The sequence below is a fragment of the Apus apus genome, chromosome 3, assembly GCF_020740795.1.
Source record: "Apus apus isolate bApuApu2 chromosome 3, bApuApu2.pri.cur, whole genome shotgun sequence".
Taxonomy (NCBI): Eukaryota; Metazoa; Chordata; class Aves; order Apodiformes; family Apodidae; genus Apus; species Apus apus.
In genome coordinates this window covers 36597692-36620158 of record NC_067284.1, presented here as the reverse complement: position 1 = coordinate 36620158, position 22467 = coordinate 36597692, and the positions used below count along the sequence as shown (strand labels likewise).

The following is a 22467-nucleotide window of genomic DNA, read 5'->3' as shown; positions in this document are numbered from 1 at the left end:
TTAACTTAGTAAGTAGATAAAGACCTAGCATTTAATATATATTTTTCATATGGATGCCAATCAGCCATGTCTTGTCAATGCTATTGCTAGAAGTCTCATTGTATAGTGTGAAACTGTGTAGTTCAGTGGGCAGTTCATGTCAAGTTAGAAAGGATAGGAGTTAAGGTGTCTGTGAACTGAGCAGTTTGTGATCTAGAGTGACTGAAAGCAACTTAATTTAATGAGAATGAGCTGCTCCTACACACAAATGCGGGGGACCTGCAAACTGTTGTTTGTTTTTGCCATCTTCCTAACTTTCAGAACAGTGAGACCAGCCAAAGGAAAACCCAAGGGATGTATTATTGACTCAGATTTCTGAAAAACAAACAGTTTGTTCTCCACCAGAGAGTCCATTGCTAAAACCTTTAATCATACAAATAAATGTCATGCTCATGACAGTAGTACCATTGAAGCTTGTTAAAACCCTATTGGAAGACCTGAAGGATTCTTTTCCTTGATGTGTCATCCCATGCATCTTTAAAGCAATATATAGGGATTCATCTGTATGCAGTTCTGACTGATTTTAATGGAATGTAAAGATGTGACATCTGCAACAGCACTGAGTCCACTTTTATAAAGAAGAAAAGGAGGGTTTCCACTAATACAGATAGGCACAGCTTTATCAGAGAAGTATTAAGAGATACTGATATAATTTAATTTTCATGAATGGTAAAGTAAATATGTGTTGTGATGTTCAAGCTGATTTGTATTCTAAGCCAGATGTCTTTGACAGTTACAAGCAGAAACTGTATACCAAGTTGCATATTTTGTCTCTAATTCTAAACTGTGGTACCTTGTCACTGGTTTGCTGACAGCCATCGGCTCAGACCTCATTTTATCTTCCCATTCAGTCACAGTTCATGTTAGGGGACAAAATATATGTAAGGGAGGGAAACTATTGGGCTGTTTTTCTCTTGGAGAAAATAAATATTATTAAATATTATTTAAATATTATTTATCACACTATAGAGATTAAAAAGATACCAAATTCATGCACATATTCTGTTCTTTTCATGAAACAGGAAGAATTTCAAACACTCGTATTACTATGACTACAGATACTGACACACTATTATATTTGTATATCTGTATATCTTACATATGTATAAAATGTATTTAAATACAATATTACAGCACTTAAACGTATTTAGTAGCCCTTTTGTAGAAAAGGCTAAGGTGAACAAGTGCCTGTAACATAAAACAGCTATTTCAATGTATTTGAACGAAAGGATACAGTAAAATCAACACAATGTTCAAAATATTCTTTCATGGTCTTATATCTAACTGAAGAGTTTCTTGACTCAATGCATGGGAAACACTAATCTGTATCACTACACAAATATACAATTTAATTTTGCAGTTTATTAAGCATCTTTTAAACAATATTTCTCAGTTATTCAGCTAATTCGGGCCTTGGAACACTGACTGCATAGAAAAGAAATAGAGATAACCTGTTCTATTCTATAGAAAGTTGGGAGTCTGACTCATGAAAAAAATGTTATGTATTCTGCCTTCAATGCTGCAGTCAATGAAGGCCTTGATTTTGCTAGTTGTGCTTTACATGCATTGAAATAGAACAGATGAAAGGTGTAAAGCCTTCCAATATTGTCTGAGGAGAACAACTTAGTTCTCACTTTAATGGGTTGCTATGCAGTTTGGGTTTAAATAGCACATACACTTAAAGTGGTAAGTATAAATGGTACATGCAGTTAAAATGTTGGTTTCAAGACCAGCATGGATTTATGGAGTGGAAATCGTGCTTAATCAACCTGAAAGTTTACTACAGTGAGGTGGCTGATTGGGAAATGAGGGGAGCAGAGTGGATGTTATTCATTGTAGCTTTATTAAGGCTTTTGATGCTATCTCTCTAATATCATCATAGAAAAGCTGATGAAATATGAGTTAGATAAACGAAAAGCCAAGTAGATTTAAAGTGGAATGGCTAGGCCCAGGTGCTTGTGATCAGTGGCACAAACTCTGTACCTAGTGGCAGGTAATTAGTGATGTATCCAAGGGGTCAGGACTGGGGCCAATACTCTACCATCTTTGTTCAAGACCTGGATGATAGGGCAGAGTCTACCCTTGGCAAGTTTACAGGCAGTGCAAAATTGGACAGAGTGGCTGATAAGCCAGAGGGCTGTCCTGCCATCCAGAGGGACCTTGACAGGCTGGAGAAATGACTAACAAGAACCTCGTGAAGTTCAACAAAGAGAAACGCAAAGTCCCACACCAAAGGAAGAACAGTCTCAAGCACCAGTACAAGCTGGGACCAAATGGCTGGAAAGCATATTTGTAGAGAGACTGGGTGTCTTGTTGGACAACAAGGTGAGCATGAGCCAGCAACGTGGCAATGTGGCAAAAAAGGCAAATGGACTGCATTAGCTAGAGCATCACCAGCAGGTTGAGGGAGGTGATCCTTCCCTTTCTGCACAGCACTGAGGAGAGCACACCTAGAGAGCTGTTTCCAGTTCTGGATTCCTCAGTACCAGAGAGACATGGACATGTTGGAGCAAGTCCAGGAAATGGTTAGGAAGATGATTAAGGACTTGGAGTATTTGTCCTACAAATAGAGGCCAAGGGCTGAGGTTGCTTAGCCTTGTGAAACTTCAGAGGGATTTTATCAAAGTGTATAAATATGTGTGTGTCAGAAGGTGATACAGCAGATAGAGCCAAACTTTCTCAGCGGTATCAAGTGACAGGACAAGAGGAAACAGGCACAAATCACTATACAGGAAACTCCATTCAAACATAAGAAAACACTTAATTTACTGTGAGAGTGATCAAACAGTGGAATATGTTGTCCAGAGAGGCTGAGGAGGCTGCATTCTTAGAGATACTGAAAATTCAGCAACACAGCCCTGGGCAACCTGTTGTATTGACCCTACCTGAGCTGGGGTTTGGGCTAGATAAGTGGTTCCTTCCAGCCTCAATGATTCTTTAATTCTCTGAAGATGATGTTAAGAACTCTGCATAGAAATTGCTAATCAGTGGTCTCACATTTTACCAGAATGTGTTAAAACTTTTAGAATCCTTATCAGTATGTGTTTGTAAAGCATTGCAGAAAAATAGCATGAAATATATCAGTTTGAGGAATGAGAATTGAACTTAATTTTTTTTCAAGCTCATTAGTTGAGAGAAACATACTTTAAAATATTTTCATCTGAATCCTCAGGGTAAAAGTAAGTGCACAGAACCTCTTACATATTGTAAGATGACTTTTTTTGTTTGCTCTTTGGTTTCATAATATCAAACTCAGTTTGGATTTTTTTGTCAGTGTAGATTATGATGAACAGGTGGATGTTATTTATTGGCATCCATAACACGTCTTTTGTTGTCTCCTGTAAAAGAACACAGCAAACATTTCAGTCACTGGAGAATCAAGGGCACAGGAATGAATTTGACTCTGCAGTGTGGTTTCAATAGACGTTCATTTTGAAGCTACTGCAAAAATAATGATATGCTTCATATTCTTTAGTGTCCAAAAGAATGTATAGCAGGGTTTTTCCACATAAAATTGCTTTGTCAAGACGAAAGTCAGCATTAAATTGCATCTGGAAGTGCCAGGTTTCCCAGATCTGTTCTATCTTTGAGAAATGTTGATTTTTAATTTTTTTTTCATTTTTATTGAGTCATACTCCTTTTTCTTTTTTTTTCCTTCAGTGGGACGGAACTGAGATAGACAAATCATACAGGTTTCTTTCTTGCCCTCTCCTTGCAACTGAGGGAAGTGCATGAGTGTGGGGAACCAAACCTACAGTATCTTCTGAGTATGAAGATACTGGTAGTTAGTTGTGGGAAGTGAATAAAAAAAATTTTTTTCAGCTATATCCTGCAATTTGGGAAAGCCATAAATTGATGTGTACTATATAGGGTATTTTATGGTTGGACTTGATGATCTTAAAGGTCTTTTCTAACCAGAATAATTCTGTGATCTAAGAACCAAAACACAATTTGGGAGAGTTCCTGTTTGCACTACATCAGTGCTGGCTCTCAGAGGTCCTTTAACTTTTTCTTGTTAGACCTGCTTGGCTGACCAAGACCATACTACTGCATTGCAAAGGTTTTAATGAAGGTCATGTGGCTAATAAATACAAGGAAATAACTGTCAAGACTGCTGCTTGCTTCTTCATGCATAGTGCCCTCTTTATACAGATAAGGTATTTTTACAACTAGGATTTTGCACTTTAATATTTGTGGCAGAAAACATAAATTGATCTTTGAAAATCAGTGGGTTCCTGACTCAGAGATGTCAGTTAAATCTTGGAGCTTTGGATTTTTGATTCAGTGGAAGCTCTGCCATGGATGTCAAAGAAACAGGATTTCATTTTCACCTGTATTTTTCCTGTTCTGCTTTGCAAAACAAGCTCCTGTGATAGTTCTAGGACAAAGGAAATTCATTACAAAGCTAGGAGAATGCTTATGTATTTTATACAATACAATATTAGGGTAAGCCAATAACAATTTTTCGCTCAGCGTCCCAATCTGGAAAACTGATTGCGTTTTGCTATTAAAATCAACGAAGTCCTTTCAGATTTTGAGTGCTCTGAGCTCCGGAGAGGCAAAGTAATGCTGCTAGAGAATCAATATACCTTTTTTCAGACATGTCAGTTACTTTGTAAGGATTCCAGTTAGCTTTGCTATCAAGCTTCTTCAGGTTAAGGTTTCATATTATGTCTTTTCTGTTGAAGTAAGTATGCGGGAGGATGTAGGTAACATTACACAGTATGAAGAGAGAAAATTACCTGAGAGTAAAATGAAGCCACTTCTACCACCAAGCACTGAAAACTACATTTCCACTTACTTTGGAAGGAAAAAAATGATGACTCCCAAACTGTGTTATAATGCACAGTGTCTAAGGGCAACTGACAGAAACAGGGACTGAAGTATTTGTTTTCTGATTTTGTTTCCCTCTGAACAAATGGGCTTAGTGTCAGTTTTTTTCAGTCTCCAAGTTCTATTGTGTCTGGACAGCTATTTCTTCAAATTGCTCTTATTTTCTAGTTGTATAAAACTGTTCATCTACATTGTGGATAGAGTGCATAAAGTTATTTCCTGTGGTGCACAGCTGGAAGCTATTCTGTGCTGCAACATTTTGTTTTGTTTTGTCCCAGTTTTTTCTCCCCACTGTGTTCCCACAGCCTAGCATAGCTCCACGCTGCAGCAGACAAGTCTCTCTTTTTCCAGTGACACATCTTAGAGCATCTGAAATTGACATATTCTCTTTTGTCTTTTTAGTACAAATTCAGTGGCAAACAGCTCTGCTTGACTGCACTAACATTTCAAAGTACTCTGTAGACTAGGAAGATTGGCTTGAAAAGTTAGACATATTTAGGCAGTCTGTTTTATTTGCTCCTTTGAAGAGACATGGTATATTGAGAAGATTGAAGGAAATATGCAGTGCCAAGTATTGGTCTGTTTAGAAGAGAGAAGAGGAATATGCCGGTCTTAACAGAGCTTTCTTTGAAGGAGAAAAACATTTTTCTTAGTTCTAATGCTTTAATAAGACACAAAGAAATCCCAGAGCTGATAAAGCAAAGTTTGTCTTCTATCTTGGAAGTATTTTAAAAATACTGTTAAGAAACAACAATAATTTTTTCATTAAGCTAACATTTTACTTATATGTGGAGGGACTGCAATTATTTATATTAAGTTTACCCTCAGTAAAATGGGGCACTGATCACTGTGCAATCACAATCTAGACACTGAATGCAAAATTCCTTGTGTCAACAATTACCTGTCAAGAAGGAAAGTACAAGCCTTCTGTCAGCACCTTTGCAGAGGTCTTTCTCCTTCATTTTCTTCTCTCTTTCTCAATCTCCTCCACTGAGTTAGACAGTTCCTTCCTTCATCTCTATGCAAAGATTGCTGCTGCTCTCTTCCATCTTGTTTCACTAATTGCTGTTTCCTTGTTTCTCCCTCAAGTTGGCTGCTGCTTCCTCCATGCAGTAGCAGAAGCCTAACAGAGGTTATAATCTTGGTCTCAGTTCTTCACTTGTGGTTCCTGCTTCCATTGTAACAGAAGTGTCCTTCTAGTGAGATGTATCCCACCAGTTGCTCTGTAGATGTAGGATGCTCATGTGATTGAAACAGTATTTGCAGTTCTCCATGGTTTTTGTACAGGGAATGTCTGAAAAGTGAACGTATAACTGCAGAAACTGGTAAATTGTAGGAAGGCTAGTGTAGAAGGTAATTATTTTGTTTACATTCATTCCTGTTTTCAGCACCCCTCCTTTGCTGTAGTTGCTCCTTGACATATTTTAAAAGTAGGTAATTATCCCAGAGACTATCCCCTCTTTGTAATGAACCTGTAATCACCATTTGGCAGCTGGAGATATAGTTAGTATCTTTGATTTCCCACCAGAATCCCTCCATCCTCTCTCAGCTAGGAAAATCAACTAAGTCTTGCAGTGTGCTCTGAAGGTCAATCAAATATTGCACTATTTGGGAGGAGAACGAGAGTTAGAATGAAACTGAATTCAACAGCTGACAGGCTTTATGAAAATGTCTTGCACCTGCTATTTGTGTAGCTCGTGTGCTTCTGCTGTTCTCATCCAATGTAATAAAGCATGTGGAAAATCTGTCACTTTCATAGAGAAGTAGGTAACAGGGCATAACAGAATAGGGCAGGGGGCCAGACTGGTGGGTTTTATTCCACTGATACTCATAGAGCTTTTATGAGCTGGACGTTGGTGAGAAAACAGGAAAAGAACATAAAATAAAACGTGTCAAGCAGGGCCATTACTTTCCTTATGCAGTGAGATTAGGAAAACAGAAGAAAATTAATTAAGTAATAATGCTTTGCAGAGAACTGCAAGGAAATCACCAGTCCCAGAGAATGTTCTGAGGCTCTACAGAATAAGTAGCCATTAATTGGACCTCTGTGGATGCAAGGTAATGAAAAGAAGTAATATAGAGGACAATGGCTGGTGGGAAAAAAAAAAAAAAAACACAACAAAAAAAGAATATTGGCAAAAATATAATGTTTTCATTAGCAGGGCCACACAAAATTAAGCTTACAGTTTCTATTCCATTTTGGGTAGACCTTAATGTTGGGCTATATGTGCTACTAGTCCTAGTAATAAACAGCAATGGGTATGTATTAGAGGCAATATTGAGGAAAAATGTGAAAGAAGAGAATGAATACAGTGATGCTTCCCCTGGATAAAACTGTGCAACAGCCAGGGATTTGGGGTATTCTGAACTGATAGCTGACCACATGGAAAAGCAGTTCCCATTTACAAACAGACAAAAAAATCCCAATCAATGCAGAAAACTTCTGTATGATAAATTGACTCAGCACTCCCAAACTGTGATAGAAGAGTGACCAAACTTACAACGTTCACTTCCTAATGTTCACTTGTTACACCCATTTATGATTTTACAGTTACATCATTTTATACATCTCCCAGTAATTTCTTTTCCCAGTAGAAGATTCATAGCCTACTAATGTCCACATGCAGAAGCTGACCCACAACTTTGATCTTGACAAACTTTTCTCTGTCTTTTTTAGTTCTACCATGTCCTTTTGTGGATGAGAGATAAGAAATACCATATATTATTTCAGTTGCCATTATGGATGCATTTATACAATATTGTAATGACATTTTGTTTCTATTCCTTGAGCTAATATTTTCATTGAAATATCCATAATAACTCTTTCAGGGATAATAGTAGCTAGTGCAGATCCTATCATATTTTCCTTCTGTGTATTAATTTTCATTCCTGGATTTTGTCTGCCATTTTGCTGCCTAGACATACCATAAAGTGAAATTTTTCTACCAGGCTTTGTGTTTTTTCCTTATTTTGATTATCCTGAATACTTTCTATCATCATTAAACTGCCACCTTATGTTTTATCCTGTTTTCTAAGTTTCATACGTAATTGTGCAACATAGGATTCAGCAAAGATTGTTACCGTTTTTCAGTGTTTTTCCCCATTTTCCTTATTTTGTTATTGCTATCTCATGAGAGGTCATTCCCTCATATGTCATGATAGCTTAGTTCCTGTGATGGCTCTTGTGGAATCTTGTCAAAATCTGTTAAACTATCTTGAACTCAGTGAACCACTTATATCTACATGCTTGCCAGTGTCAACAAAGTACTCTTATTATTAATAGGGGATCACTTGTGAAGCCTCTGTAAAAAAACTCTGATCCCTAGCATCCACTATTTTTGTCTTTAAGATATTCAGATCTGCTTTGATCTAGGAACCATTTAAAAAACTGCTGATGTAATTAACACTTTGGTACCATGCTCTATTTAACTACAACAGTAGCAGAGTAACTTGAGTACATCTGAGTTTGTAAGCAAAAACTCAGGTATTCCTGCTGATTGGCTGCTTTTCATTTTTTACAAGGTTTTTTCTGTTGTTTGTTTGTTTTTCTTTTTTTTTTTCCTCAAGCTGTTTCTGTTCACACCATCATCATTAATTCTGTAGAGAGCTGAACAGCTTTCTTGATTACCCTTGCATAGTAAACTACTTTAAAGAATGTGATTAATTTCTGTGTTGTTTTCCTTTGATAGTTTAATCACCAGTCAATAATAAACAAACAGTATTTTGGGCTTCCACGTTCTAAAAGCCCTGTGGAATATGTTCCACGCTTAAAAACCGAAGCAGAAAGATGACCACATGCCCTTCATAGGTGAGAATCTCAGGCTGTGATTTTCTCTGAATGTAACAGAAGTCTGTTGAAAATGAGAAATTGAATCCAAGGTGCTAAAACCACTGCCTGATTACAAGCCAATCTTTTCTACCTATTTCCTGCATCCAACTGGTAGAATGTTTGTATTTTTTTAAAGGTAGAAATGACTGCTTATATGTTTTTTGCCAGTGACACAAAGGAGGGAAAAGACTGATGTAGGTGGCAGTTGAAGGGAGTAGAATTTCTCTGCTTGCACTTGAGCTACACGAAATAGAGATAATGTGTTTCTAACTCAGAGGTATTTTACCGAGTCTTTGCACTGGAGCAAATGATTACTGAAGGTATTTGGCAATAAAGAAATAATTGCTGTCTGTAATTATAGCAGACTGTGGGTTTGGAAGTATTTCGTAATAGGATGCCCATAGAATTCAAGGTGGGATTGATAACTAAACAATTTCTATAATTTAGTTAGAAATTTAATTTTAATATGCACAAAAATAGTACACCAATTTAAAAGTATTTATTCTGTATCATTATCATAATGAAAAATAAGGTAAAATTATCTTAAAAAACAAAGTGTGGTGTCTTGAGCTCTCTTACCTTTTTTCTCAGGATTTATGGTTGGGAATCTTAGAAAGACAAAACAGTATAAACTAGCATAATGAACATTCACATTTTATTTCATATTCAAAGCCTAAATAAAGGACTCAAGGAATTACATTAATCTTCTGTATTGCTAGAATCTCATGCCTATGTTGTGAAAGTATTACATATATTAATTGCTAGAAAGCAATGTGAACAGTTTTGCTTCCTCCATTCCATCAGGCTTGCAGATCAAATGTTCTTTAAAAGCAAAGCCTTATTTTGGGCCATGCAAAGCAGTACTATAGAACCACAGAGTATCTTGAGTTGTAAGGGAGTCTTAAGGATTATTTAGACCAAATTCCTGCTCCTCACAAACAAATATTAGTATATAAAAAAAATTCAAATATGTAGTTCTTACTTGTAATTTTTAACTTGTTAAAATTCCAGGGCTGGGGAATTAATCAACACCATACATGAAGTGCTGGGTGCAGTGTAGAACAATTTGTGCATCTCTTGCTCTCTGCCTGTCAGATCCATTCCTCTGATCCTGCAGTGTGATGCACTCCTTTGTGAGATGCTGGGATCTTGACATGATCTTGTCTGTGAAACACCCAGTACTGGCTTTGGTGTCTGTATTTGCACTCATAAATAGCAAGGCTGTTTTGATAGTTTTGCCCTAAGCTGCTCTGTACATAAAAGAGGTTACCTGAAGAGTGAAATTATGTTCTAATTGATGAGTTCTTTAAGTACTCTTCGTTTACTTACATCTTCTACATTAAAAATTCAAGTTAAAACTTAGAACATTTGTATCATTTTGTGTATAGACTTACAGTGTGGAATATTTTTGCAGCTGTGATAATTTGGAGGTTTTTGCCTGCTCTTTTTCAGCTGTTCCACTTTTTTTTGAATGTTTTATTCTCCTGATGCCATCTACTGCAATTCCTTGCCTGTAGGACTGTTCTGTCCTTTTTATGAGCTTCACTTTTGAGAGGATAAAATACTTAACTCCAAACCTAATGCCAGACTCTGTTAAGACTAAGTGTTTGTTGGCTTTTACACTATTAACTTTGTGCATCCTAACAAGAGAGTAATGAGGCTCTAAATCAACATAGGAAGTTCCACAGCTATTAATTAATCTACTCAGCTAATACTTACACAGATATTACCATGTGCTCCCATTGCAGAAGACAGTAAATATCTCTGAATACATTGAATAAAAATACAAGAACAACTGTATAGATTTTAAAACGTGAATAAACATGCTGTAATCTCTACAGAAGCAGCAAGCTACACAATCAATAAAATCACAACTATTGGTTGACTACACAAATTGGTGAGCTTAGTAACTAATGGGTTGCATTGCTCAAGCAGTATGTTTAACATGGTTTTAAAGTGAGTGTGCGAGTCACTAACACACCATGTCAGAGGACAGCTGTACCATGACCACCCAAGCTTGGTAATTAAATGGCATACAGGTTAATTGCATAGACAAGCAGAAGGCTAAAGTCAGAGAAATGAAAGGAGTCAGTTGAATAGTGTTGTCCATCTGCAGAGGAGGGAAAGGAAAGCCATTATAAAGGGAACTCTATCAGTGTACAATAACTGCAGATTCAGTTTTGATTAAAGCTTTATTTAAAGTTTATAATAAGACAGTAGGTTTAGAAGCTGAACGAATTGCAGAAAGGTGGGTTTGGGGCCAGTGGAAATTGTCATAAAATGACCTCAATCTATGCCTCAATTTTTTTTTTTTTTTTCTTTGTGTTGTTTTGGTTTAGCCAGCAGCCGTGTCAAATTACACTTTTGAGGATGAAAAACTGATTGATTTCTTGTGAGGCGCTAATGTATACATCCAACATAACCTATCACTGTCTCCATGGATCAGTTTTATCACAACTCAAAGGTTTTGATCAGTACTTAGTGGGAAGGAGAGTAACCCACCTTAATGATTGTTCTTGATGCGGTTTATAATTTTTATAGCTTACTGCTACATAGAACTCAGTTCAGCAGAGCACTCAGACATTTGCTTAAGTGCTGTGCGGAATGAGAATGATATCACTCAGCATGTGCACCTGGCGTGTCTTCTGCCATAAAAGATAGAATGTTGCATATATTAGCTGCTTCTTGAGGAAAGGGAAAGCACACATGACAGATGCGATTCATGTTGCTGTATGAATTACTTATCTCCTCTGATGACAAGGGTGACTATGAGGTCCTAAGCAGAATAATAATAGAGTGTAATACAAGTGATGCAGTCCATGAAGGAAAAGCTTTCCCATGGAGATGTAAGCAGAAAAGAATACTGAAGACTTTTCATAGGTAATTTACATACAAAGATTCAGTGTCCAGTTGGGTAGGAACAGAAGGTTTGATCATGAAAAAATAATTTTATGATGTTTTGTATGTTCCATACTTTACTTTCTCCTTTGGCATCCTGCTGTTGTTCAGGATAAAACCATGGGGTGCCCATTTGAATTTTAGAGGGGAATGAGGAGGAAATCATCAGTATAATGATTTTATTCCAACTTCAAAACCAAAGTTTGTTGGTGCCTTTCTGTGCTTCATAACTTCCATAGTTGTTGAAAACTATACAATTTCCTTTAATGTCATAGAAGGTGTTATATTCATTTATAATTCACCTTTGTTGCTTTTGTTGATGATTTTATTTTCTTTTGTTTGCAGGGTTGTTTCCTGCAGTGCTGAACCTGGCCACGAATGCTCTCATCACAACCAATGCTACCTGTGGAGAAAAGGGTCGGGAAATGTACTGCAAACTTGTTGAACATGTACCTGGACAGCCTGCAAGGAACCCTCAGTGCCGTATTTGTGATCAAAGGAGCAGGGTTCCACATCGTATGTGTGCCATTTTCATTCTGTTCCTTTAAAAAGATTTTTTCCCCTAAGTTTGTAGATACTTGGCAAACAAAACTGTAGGTCACTGGCCCAATTACTATGAAATTCCTGTCTCTTTAAATGGGATTACCCATCTCTTTCATTGGTGTTTCAAAATCAGTATGTTATGTATACTCCTCAAACTGAACATGCTGATTCAAATCCTTAAACTGGAGCACCTAACTTCAGACTTTGAAAAATTATCTACACCTGTTGTTGAATTCTCTTGTTATATACTGATCATGAAATAAAACCAGATGTCTTTTAACTGCATGTGGATTTTGAACGTTTTGCCCAATCTAAACAACATCTGAAATTTCAGTTTACTGCCAACTAATTTTATTTTATTGTTTTTGGGGATATTTTTCTTCTGTGATTGATGTTAATTCAGTTTCACTGAGCCAGCAAAAAGAAGATAAGATAATGGAGCACTGCTTGGTTTAAATAATCAATATTAAAATTGATCTTTGCCACACGTTTTTTTTTAAAACTACCCAGAAGCCAAATCTGCTTGTAATTATAAATTTATTATCATCTGCTTCAGAGATACATGTTTCAAATAGTTGGGAAGATAAGAAGACAATTTCTTAGTCAAGTCATACAAGATTAATTTCATGTGACCTTGCAGTGAAAGATGTGAATAGCATTAATGCTCTTAGAATTTTGTGGCTAAATTCACTCTGTAGATGATAGAGGATGTAGAGACATTTAAGACACCTTTTGATGGAACAGCTAAAATGTGGGAAGAAGCACTGCCACAGAAACACAGAAACTATTTCTCTTTTTTTTTCCAGTTGTTTCACTCTAAAACCTAGCTCGGATTATTTACACCTCAATAAAGCAAATTTAAACATGTGTTTAAAACAACAGGGGAAAAAATCCATAATATTTAATCTGACTACTAGTTCTAGATAAGATATATGTCTGTACCTTTCCAGACAGAAGCTTGTTTAGTTTCTCTGTAGAAGCTTTCTTCTCAGGCTGCTCTTCCTAGAGTTATTTTACCCATATGAAGTCTTCTCCTGATAGCTAATCTGCACATTTCTTGCAGAAATTTATGTTAACTTTTTCCAAATTTCATTAAATACAAGGAATGGATTATTCCCCTTTTCTTTATATAAGTCATTTACTTAGTTGAGGACTGATGGTATTCATGCTCTCTCTCATTTCTAGACTAAGCTGTTTTCTTTCCTTTTCTTCATAGGTTGTATTTCCTAGAACTCTTTACCTGTGCAAACTGCAGTTCTCTGAATTCTCTCTAGAGGTTTTCATCTTTATTAAAATTCACCTGAGCTCTTACCAGCACTGCATAGAAATGCAGGTTTGCTTCAGAATGTACAAAATATATTCATGTTTCCGTGTTTTACTTGGATTAGTTCCCCTTTTAATGGCGTGACACCATGGAGAGATGCATAGCTAGTTGTCCATTGTAACCGCTAGCTGCTTTCCTGCTAAATGGCTACCTATCCATTTGATCCCCAACTTGTATTTGTGAAGCTAATTATAATTGCCCCAGTATAGACTACTTCATTTGTCTGAAAACAGGTGCAACCTCTTTTTCTCCCCAAGATAACTGGCAAGTTTTTATGTCATTTTTAACTGTAGTAAGTGCCACCTTCTGAGGGCAAGTCACATTACTTTGTAGTGATATAAGCATTCATTACTACATTTTAGTAGCGGGTCTCACTCAGAGAAGATTTTGCGGGCTTTTGGAACCGTTCCCATCAAAAATTGTGCAGTAGATACTTCCCCTTCTTTATCAATGGGTACTAAGAAATGCACATCGTACAGCTTTTTTTCTATATCAGGTTTGTTTAATTAAAAAAACCAAACCTAAACCAGAGCTGGATTGCTTTGAATCCGTGTCCTGCCTATGATGTCAGGTAGTATAACACTAGTGTTTATAGTTATATATAAATATATATAAACCCATCTGAACGATTTATATTTGTGTTTCCTCTCACTCATACCCTCTTAAAATCTTGAGTCTGCCCAGCTTCATAATATCTGGTCTTTTGTTGCCAACCACACCTCATTTTAAGGTTTTTAAATGTGCATTTGGCAGGAGGAAGTGCTTTATTTAAACAGAGATGGCTCATTAGTAGGAGAACCATGTAATGTAACCAGACTTTAAGTGATCCCCCTGGAATGTGCAAGTCTGGAGTGCCTCGCCTTAATTACTGTAGTAGGAAATGAACACAAATTCCCTGGTTAATCACATGTAAGCCCAAATTAAAAAGCGCAGTTTGATGGGCTCAGATGGGCTCACTCTGGAAGGTCTCCCCCTTGCCACCCATCAGGGAGATTGGTCCTTGAACTGCAGTTGCAATCCAGACCCTCTTGAAAATATTATATTATTTTCCCTTCCCTTTTAAGTAGGCAAAATATGCCAGCAATTAATCAGTGTTTTCAAATTAATTATGATTAAAATTTCATAATGGTGATTACAGACAATTGTTGATTCATCTCCCAACCCTCCTTCTCATGATTTACCTTTATATCAATTTCAAGCGACTTACATCAAAATTTCCAATTAGACAACTTCTGTCACAATCACCAAAGCTCTGAGTTTGATTTACAGCAGATTTTTGCTAGCATTTATTTAAAGCCAAGGTTTGTGAAAATGATCACAGCTGTGAGAACTGACATGTAAAGCATGGGTGTGTCTTGCTTTTCACTTCAGTATAAAGGTAAAGCTACTAATAACATCACTTGTAGCACCAGTATTCTAACTTGCAAATGTTGGTGCCTGCTAATGCTACTGAATAATCTGATATTTAAATACATTTTTTGCATTTTCAATTTTGAGGGTTTATGCCTTCCCTCACTCCCACAAAGCTCTTTAATTGCATCTTTAAATATGCTCAGGCATTCTGGCTTTCCTTAATGAGCTAGGACTCCTGTCCTCACAGGTGGTTAATGTAGCAAGAAAACAGAGACCCAAAGTATCAATCTGGCTGATTCATTTAAATAATAATTAAAATAACAAGGAAATTAATATGTTCATGTATTAATTATTTCCGATTCTAGAACTAGCTAGTAATGAAGCCTATTTCAGTTTTATATTGGAAACCTGTCAGTTTAGAAAGCCAGCCTTAATGAGAGGAGTACGATTTCTCCTGTCTCATGTTCTTGCAGACAAAACCTACAAAGAAGAAGTCTACCATATTTGAATTTCCCTTGGGTTATGGTTCCCCATAACTTACAGACATGCTGTAGGCCACTAGGGAGTTCAAAATACAGATCTTTAAACCTTTTAAAATTGAGGTGATGTTATTCTCTGTTTCGTACTGGAGAGAAACACAAATTGACCTCAAAAAGTAAACTGGAAATGTTGAGTGCCATTTTTCTCAGTCTAAAAAACATTGAAATACTGTATAAATAAATGTCAATAATTTAGAAGATCTTGATATCTAGGAAGTATTCAATTCTGTAAACACATTCTTATCCCTGTTATTTGGGATTCATTTGGGATACTGCAGCAGAATAAATGTAGACGTGAAAAGTAATGCATCTTGGACTTTGATGTTACAACCATCTTTATATGCATGTATGTGAGTCAGACAATTTTCCAGTTGACAAATATATTCTGAATTTCTGAATCATTTCCTCTGTAATGATTTCTGAATTATTTCCAGAATTAATTCCATGTGTGCTTAGAAATGTAAGTACCAGTATTATTTTAATCTCTGCTTTCCCTGCACACCATATCTTGGAGTCTGCTTTGTTGTTTCTGTTGCAGCATTTCATTACTTCACAGCACCTGAGAATTTGGAAGAGTGCAGAAATGTTCACTTGATTTAGATGTCTGTATTTTCTGTAGAATCAGGGAAGCCTGCAAGTGCATTTAGGTGTTCTGAGTCACCTTCTTGTGATCCTAACCAAAATTAAGCGACTAACATTAGAGGAGTATTCCAGTAATAATAAGCATGACCTTGCCCCAAGAGTAAAGGAAAAAATAATTTCCTGTTTTTTGCTGTTTTTTTTGTTGCTGCCTCATTGGTCCTGTAATCATATTTAAATATATATTTTAGACCAAAAAACATTTAAACCTCCTAATAATTTTGAAATATATGTATGTATTTCTGCTATTCTGACAGAACGACATCCAATAACAAATGCGATTGATGGCAAGAACACTTGGTGGCAAAGCCCTAGTATTCAGAATGGAATTGAATATCATTATGTGACCATTACATTGGACCTCCAACAGGTAGGCTTCTGTTTGTTTCTGCAAAGGCTTTCTTTCATACACAGCAGACGACGTGGAGCATTTTCCTCTTTGCTCTTTGTTGCTTTTTTGTTTTGCAGGCACACTCAGCTTCTCCTGTTACTTTTTGTTGTTTTTATAGGTAATGCTGACTGACCCATTCATTGTAACATTATGTACCAAAATGGGAAAAAAATAAAATAAAAAAATATATGCAGTTTTATGAAGTTACATTTAAAAATATTTTAAATTTAACATTTTCAGTTGTTTTGTTTCTTTTCATTATACCTTTTGGTTTGCCTCTTTAAAGAAAATTAAAAGACAGTTTCAGGGGAAAAAATGTGCACGAATAACAGTTTATCATTAGAATACCATTATTTCTGGTTTCAGAAGCATAGTACTATACTATACACTTAAATACACTAAAAATAGTTCAGCTGTTCCAGGTATTCGTGTGCATGTGGTGTGTTATTTTGAGGTAGAGTCTGGGTTAAGGGAGGAATTTGGCTAACAACCTCCTTAAATAAATTGCCTCCTGTTAGTGGAGTCTTGCATGGCAGATGTAGCTATACAGAGTGCTTAAAACCTCTGGTCTGTGGCTGCCTGTATTTGTCTGCATCTTGAATCATACCAGAAAATATAATGCTTTCCAGGTGTTAGGAAAAAAAGTGAAGGCCCTCTCTCTGGCTCACTCAAGAAACATTACTCTTTCCAGCTCACCCTTCATTGTGATCTCTTCACTGAAATAAATTTTCTATTTCAGTGTATTATTATTGCTTTATTGGTTTCATTTAGAACCTGCCTGTCCTTATCTCCCTGCTTTCTCATTTAGCTGATTATCACCTAAAGAGGCTTGAATAAAGCATAGTTTGATAGAAAATAAAAGGAAAAGCATCTGTGTGCAGGGATACATGCAATTTTGTTGTAAGAGATCAAACTCACTCTTAACTTATTCCAGGACTCAGAATTTCAGTAAGGTTTAACAAGGGGCAATGCTTGGATTTCTATTTTTTGTACCTTATTTCTTATAAACAAACGACCATCCAAATGTTCTGATGGTAAAGTATCTTTATCCATGACATTGAAATACTTGGAGGGCAGTAGTGTTAATCCCTCAAAGAGTCTCTGAGTCCTGGAAGAACTGTTAGCATTCTGGCTTTGGAGCCTTCGTTGTTACTGGCAGAGACAATCCTACACCTGCGTCTTTGACCTTATGTCTGCAAAAGTACTCATTGTGCATTTCTGTTTCAATCAGCAGAGCTAAACCCTTTCATAGAAGTTTGAGTTTACACTCCTGTCATATTAGAAAGTTTTGGGTTTGTTTTGGTTTTGTCTTTTAAACTTCCAGAGTTATTAACTAGTTTGCCTTTACAGCAAGGGAGTGTGCCTGTTTTTGGTTATGATCTGTTAACGTGTGAGTAGCTCTGATGTTGGAACTAAATGACCACCCTTGTTTTTCATCACCCTAGTCCTTTTACTTATGTAGTTGTTTAGGCCAGGTCTGCTAAGCTAGGGCTTTACAAATTCTCTCTTTTTTATTATTTTTTTTTTAATTTTTTTTCCTGCTGGTTCAGTATCTAGATTGTCATAAGATGGAAACAAATGTGTGCAATTCCTAAAACTTGGGGTTTTCTAGTATACTAAAAGGTAGCAACTAAGGGGACAGTAACTATACTGAAGAAGTACAGGTTGTTCTAAAGTATTTAAAGGGTTTTTTGTTTTCTAATTGACAGCAGTCTGACAATATTGCACTGTGTGTTGTGTGGGTTTGTGGTTTTTGTTGTTATTTTATTTAAATAGGCAATTTATGAACCTGTAAACTGGCCTGTTTCCTTCCCACATTCTCTTGCTTATTGTTCAAAGAAAACTGGATGGTCCTTTTGAAGCACTAAAGCCAATACCTTCTCTTAAGCCCATTCAGCCCATTTGTTGGCTGGAATAGGGGGAGCACGAAGGTTCTTGTGGAGAGGTGGGATAAGACCCTGTGTCACTGATGCTGTCTGGCACAGTCATTACGATCTGAGTAAGCCATATAGATAGGTGTGCATGTTATGTTTACTCACCACCTTAAATGAGCAGAACAACAGTTTTTTTCCCCAAAATGTAGTAAAAGGTATGCTGGCTTTGCCTGGCTTTTAGACTGCTCAGTAAGAAATAAGAGTTGTTAGGATCTTGAGGAGTATTAGCTTATTTGGGTATTTTTAATAACTTAATTAAAGTAGTTGCTGAAATATAAAATTTCTCTTCCAGCTAGTGTCAGGCATAGTAGTCATTATGAATTATGAAGGTCAATAGGTACCTTTGAGACCTCACTTAAAAGAAACACCACTCTTTACCTTTGGCTTATAGGAGATTCAGTAATTGCTATGATTGTGTTGATAAATTCTTGCTTTAAGTATCAAAATGCTTGACGTGTTTTGGTGAGATAGAAATAAAAATGACAAATCTACAAGTAATGGACTGAAAATTGCAGGAATGCATTAGTTTGTATGTTATTACTGATAATTATGACAGTACATGGAACACTTTTAGCAATACTAATTTAATGGAAAAAAATAAAAAAATAATTACAATTTCTTCATTTATATAATGTTTGGCCTTTTGGGGTGGCTGCATAGCTTTTCACTTTTGTTATGCATTGTAACCATATAAAAATGCTGTATACTAGTTAGCAATAACTAATAAACTGAAGAAGTAAAATATATTAAACTTTGGAAGAAGCCAAAATATTATCAGTCAGGTTGGGAAACATGCAGTATGTTTTTTCCCTTTACTCTCAAATTTTGAGGTTTACTGTAATACTTACAAAGAGCTTTTATTGATAGTAGAGGATATGTTTCTAACTCACGAGTAGAGGGGGAGAATCACCTCCCTTGAATCAAAAGAAGAGTGACCAGCAGGTCAAGGGAGGTGATTCTCCTCCTCTGCTCTTCTCTTGTGAGACCCCTCCTGGAACCCCATGCTCAGTTCTGGAGCTCCCAACCTAAGAAGGATATGGAGCTCCTGGAGTGAGTCCAGAGGAGGCCACAAAGATGATCAGAGGGCTGGAGCACCTGTCCTATGAAGATAGGTTGAGAGTGTTGGGGTTGTGCAGCCTGGAGAATAGAAGGCTCTGGGGAGACCTTATAGCAGCCTTCCAGTACCTGAAGGGGCTAAAGGAAAGCTGTGGAGGGACTTTTTACACAGGCTTGTAACAAGAGGACAAGGGGCAATGAATGGATTTAAACTGGAAGAGAGGAGATTTAGGTGAGACATTAGGAAGAAATTCTTTAGTTTGAGGATGGTGAGGCGCTGGAACAGGTTGTGGATGCCTCATTCCTGGAAGAATTCAAGGCCAGGTTGGATGGGGCTCTAAGCAACTTGATCTAGTGGGAGGTGTTCATGCAGGGGGGTTGGATCTAGACAATCTTTAAGGTCCTTTCCAGCCCAAATCATTCTGTGATTCTATGATAAATTATGTATGAAATTTGTACCTCACCTATTACAAAAATATGAGCTGAAAACTGAAGATCTTTGTTAATTTGCTCTAACCCTTCACATTTCTAGACTTTTTAGCCATTTTGACAATGACCATCTTGTCTATATCACAACAATATTATGGAACACCACTTGTAGCTGTACATGTGAATTTTTTTTACAGTGCTTTTCATTCAGCAATTGCATAGGTCAAAATATGAATGTAGATTTATTTGGGAGACACTCACATTAATTTAAATGGATGTTAAAATTAAGAAGCTGAGCTACTCTGGTTACTGAAAATGGAACTGCAGATCCAAATTTGGCAGGCTTGGGTCATTGGTCTGCTAGGCTGTTACATGTATGAAGCACTCACAAATTACCAAGAGAAGCTCTCTCCTGTTCTGCTTCTCTCACTCCTGCTGGTTGTGTAGGGTGTGTGGGTTTCACCTTAAAAGCAGTGGGCAGCTCAAGTGCAGTTCTTAGCAGGAGAGAAAATAAGCCTTTTCTTCAAGAAGTACAGAGAAGCTAGTTGGCAAAACAGAAATATTCTCTGTACTGTTGCTATACCGAACCCTCAGTTGGTTTAGTTTCACAGTGATGTGGAAGAGTAGTAGAACATCTTTGAAGAAAATTGGCAATACACAAGAAAATTATTTTGCAGTTGAGGTGAAGTGGTTTGTAATTTCTACACACATCAGGACACTTTTTAACAAATTCCCTGCTGTTTTGGGGAACAAGGACACTGGCAATACCCTTTGATGTTGCTAAGATACTTGTGCCAGAAGCATATTGACGTGGATCTTGTGGGTTTTTTTACTACACATTTTATATTTTTTTAAATGGTGCTGGAATATTCTGTGTGACTTGTAAATGTGTGAAACTCAGGTGGATCCAGATTTAATGTTCTGGCAGAAAAACTTACAGACTTAATAAGTGTGCATTAGTTGCCTGAGACTGTGAAGGATCATCTGATGTCCAGGTAATCCTTTTCAGAACAGAAAAAGTAGTTGACACTCCTTAGAGCCTCGCAAGATCTCATAAAATGCACCTTATCAGGTGCAGGAGCAAGAATAACTGATGAAGCTTTGTAGTTGATTTCCCTATAAAGCAATTGCAGTTAATCAGTTTGAAGCTTCTTAAATTCTGATAGTGTCCAGCTTTCACCTTGTCTTTTCATCCTGCCCCTGCCATCCTTCTGTAGGTAGGGAGCAAGTAGTCTAAAAAATTGTGTTCTGATTTCATTAGAAATCACTTCTCCTGAAATGTATTTCAGTACTTTTTAGTATATAAGTCTTTAGACTTGTGGACTTTACTATTTGATTGGTACGTTCTATATTATACTTTTGGTAGTGGCATTTCTGAAACAGTATAGACAATTGAATAATGGAACTAGGAGAAAAATTACTGACTTGCTCAGAAGCATTTTGAGAAGCATTTACAAAAAACAGACAGCAATATTCTGCTAATGCTAGATTAACTATTTTGTGATTCTGTATTTGGTTTTGAATGGTTTCAGTGTTCTTTAATTTACTTTAATACCCATGAGCGGAAGCACACACACACACATGCATATGTGCACAAACATGCATCCTGTATCCTTAGTAAGGATAATGCTAGGAAGAGGAAAAGAGTGGTGAAACTGAGTGTGTATTTTGCTTTCTCTACAAAAAACTGTACAACTAAGTGACTGTGGCAAAAGACAGACATGAGAGAACTAAGAAACTGTGAGAAGATGAATGGAAAGGTTCAGGCTGGGACAGGAAAAGAGCAGAATAGGACTTAGACTAGTGTTGTAAAGCTCAGTGTGGCAGTACATGAGAAGAGCTGAAAAGGTAGGGAAAAAATCCCCTTATATCTCTGAAGGGAAACAGCATCTGTGTGTGCAAAGTTACCACCAAATTGAAAAAAAATACCATTAGGGAGGAAGAGTTCCATGGGAAGTACATATTCACTCGTTGTTATAGGTAGGACAGCTCAAGACATCAGAAATAATATATAATCAATTTCTGAAAGTAGTATTTCATAACTGAGTTACAGATACCACATGCACAGTATGGACTGTGATTCCTGATTTTGTCACTGTGCTTCACGATTCTTGATTTTTAAAAAAAATTAAAGATTGAATTTTAGGTTTCACTCAATGCCCAGTGTGTTTATGCATTTGTTGCTGTGCTGAGGACAGCTACACATGATGTAAAATGTGACCTATAATTTAAACATGTGAGTAAAATTTGAAGCTAACTGACAAAAAAACCTGAATATTGATAATTCAGCTTTGCTTGCATTAGCAGAGTGTGCCACAGTGGGAGAGAGGGTAGGAAGCGACTTGGGAGAGGATCTGTGTTTACTTGATGCTGAGGACCCAGCTCAGCTGTCAGGAAATTTACTTCTTGCCAGGTCTATTGCACATTATGGGCTCAACGTCCATTAGCAGCTAAAAAGAATCAAGTATGTCAAAGTATGGCTTAGTTCTTATCTGAGGGGAATCCAGTTTGTGAGCTCTACAATCTATTCATGATGTGAACCAAAGCATGCTAAATTGGGACAGTTGGGAGATTCCCCTCAAAAGCATGCTTCTTATCCGAGCTAAAAAGCTAATGCGGATGTACCCTTGTAAGCTCTGTGTCTGAACAGAGTCCAGGTT

At 36.8% G+C, this 22467-nt stretch overlaps 1 protein-coding gene across 1 annotated transcript in view; it reads left to right on the top strand.

The window, feature by feature from the left end:
• Positions 1-22467, top strand: part of LAMA2 (laminin subunit alpha 2) — a 376628-nt gene that overhangs the window by 79750 nt on the left and 274411 nt on the right. Inside the window, exons 2-3 of the mRNA XM_051616318.1 lie at positions 11945-12115; positions 16255-16367. Coding sequence (XP_051472278.1) covers positions 11945-12115; positions 16255-16367 — 284 coding nt within the window. The remainder of the gene's footprint in view (positions 1-11944; positions 12116-16254; positions 16368-22467) is intronic.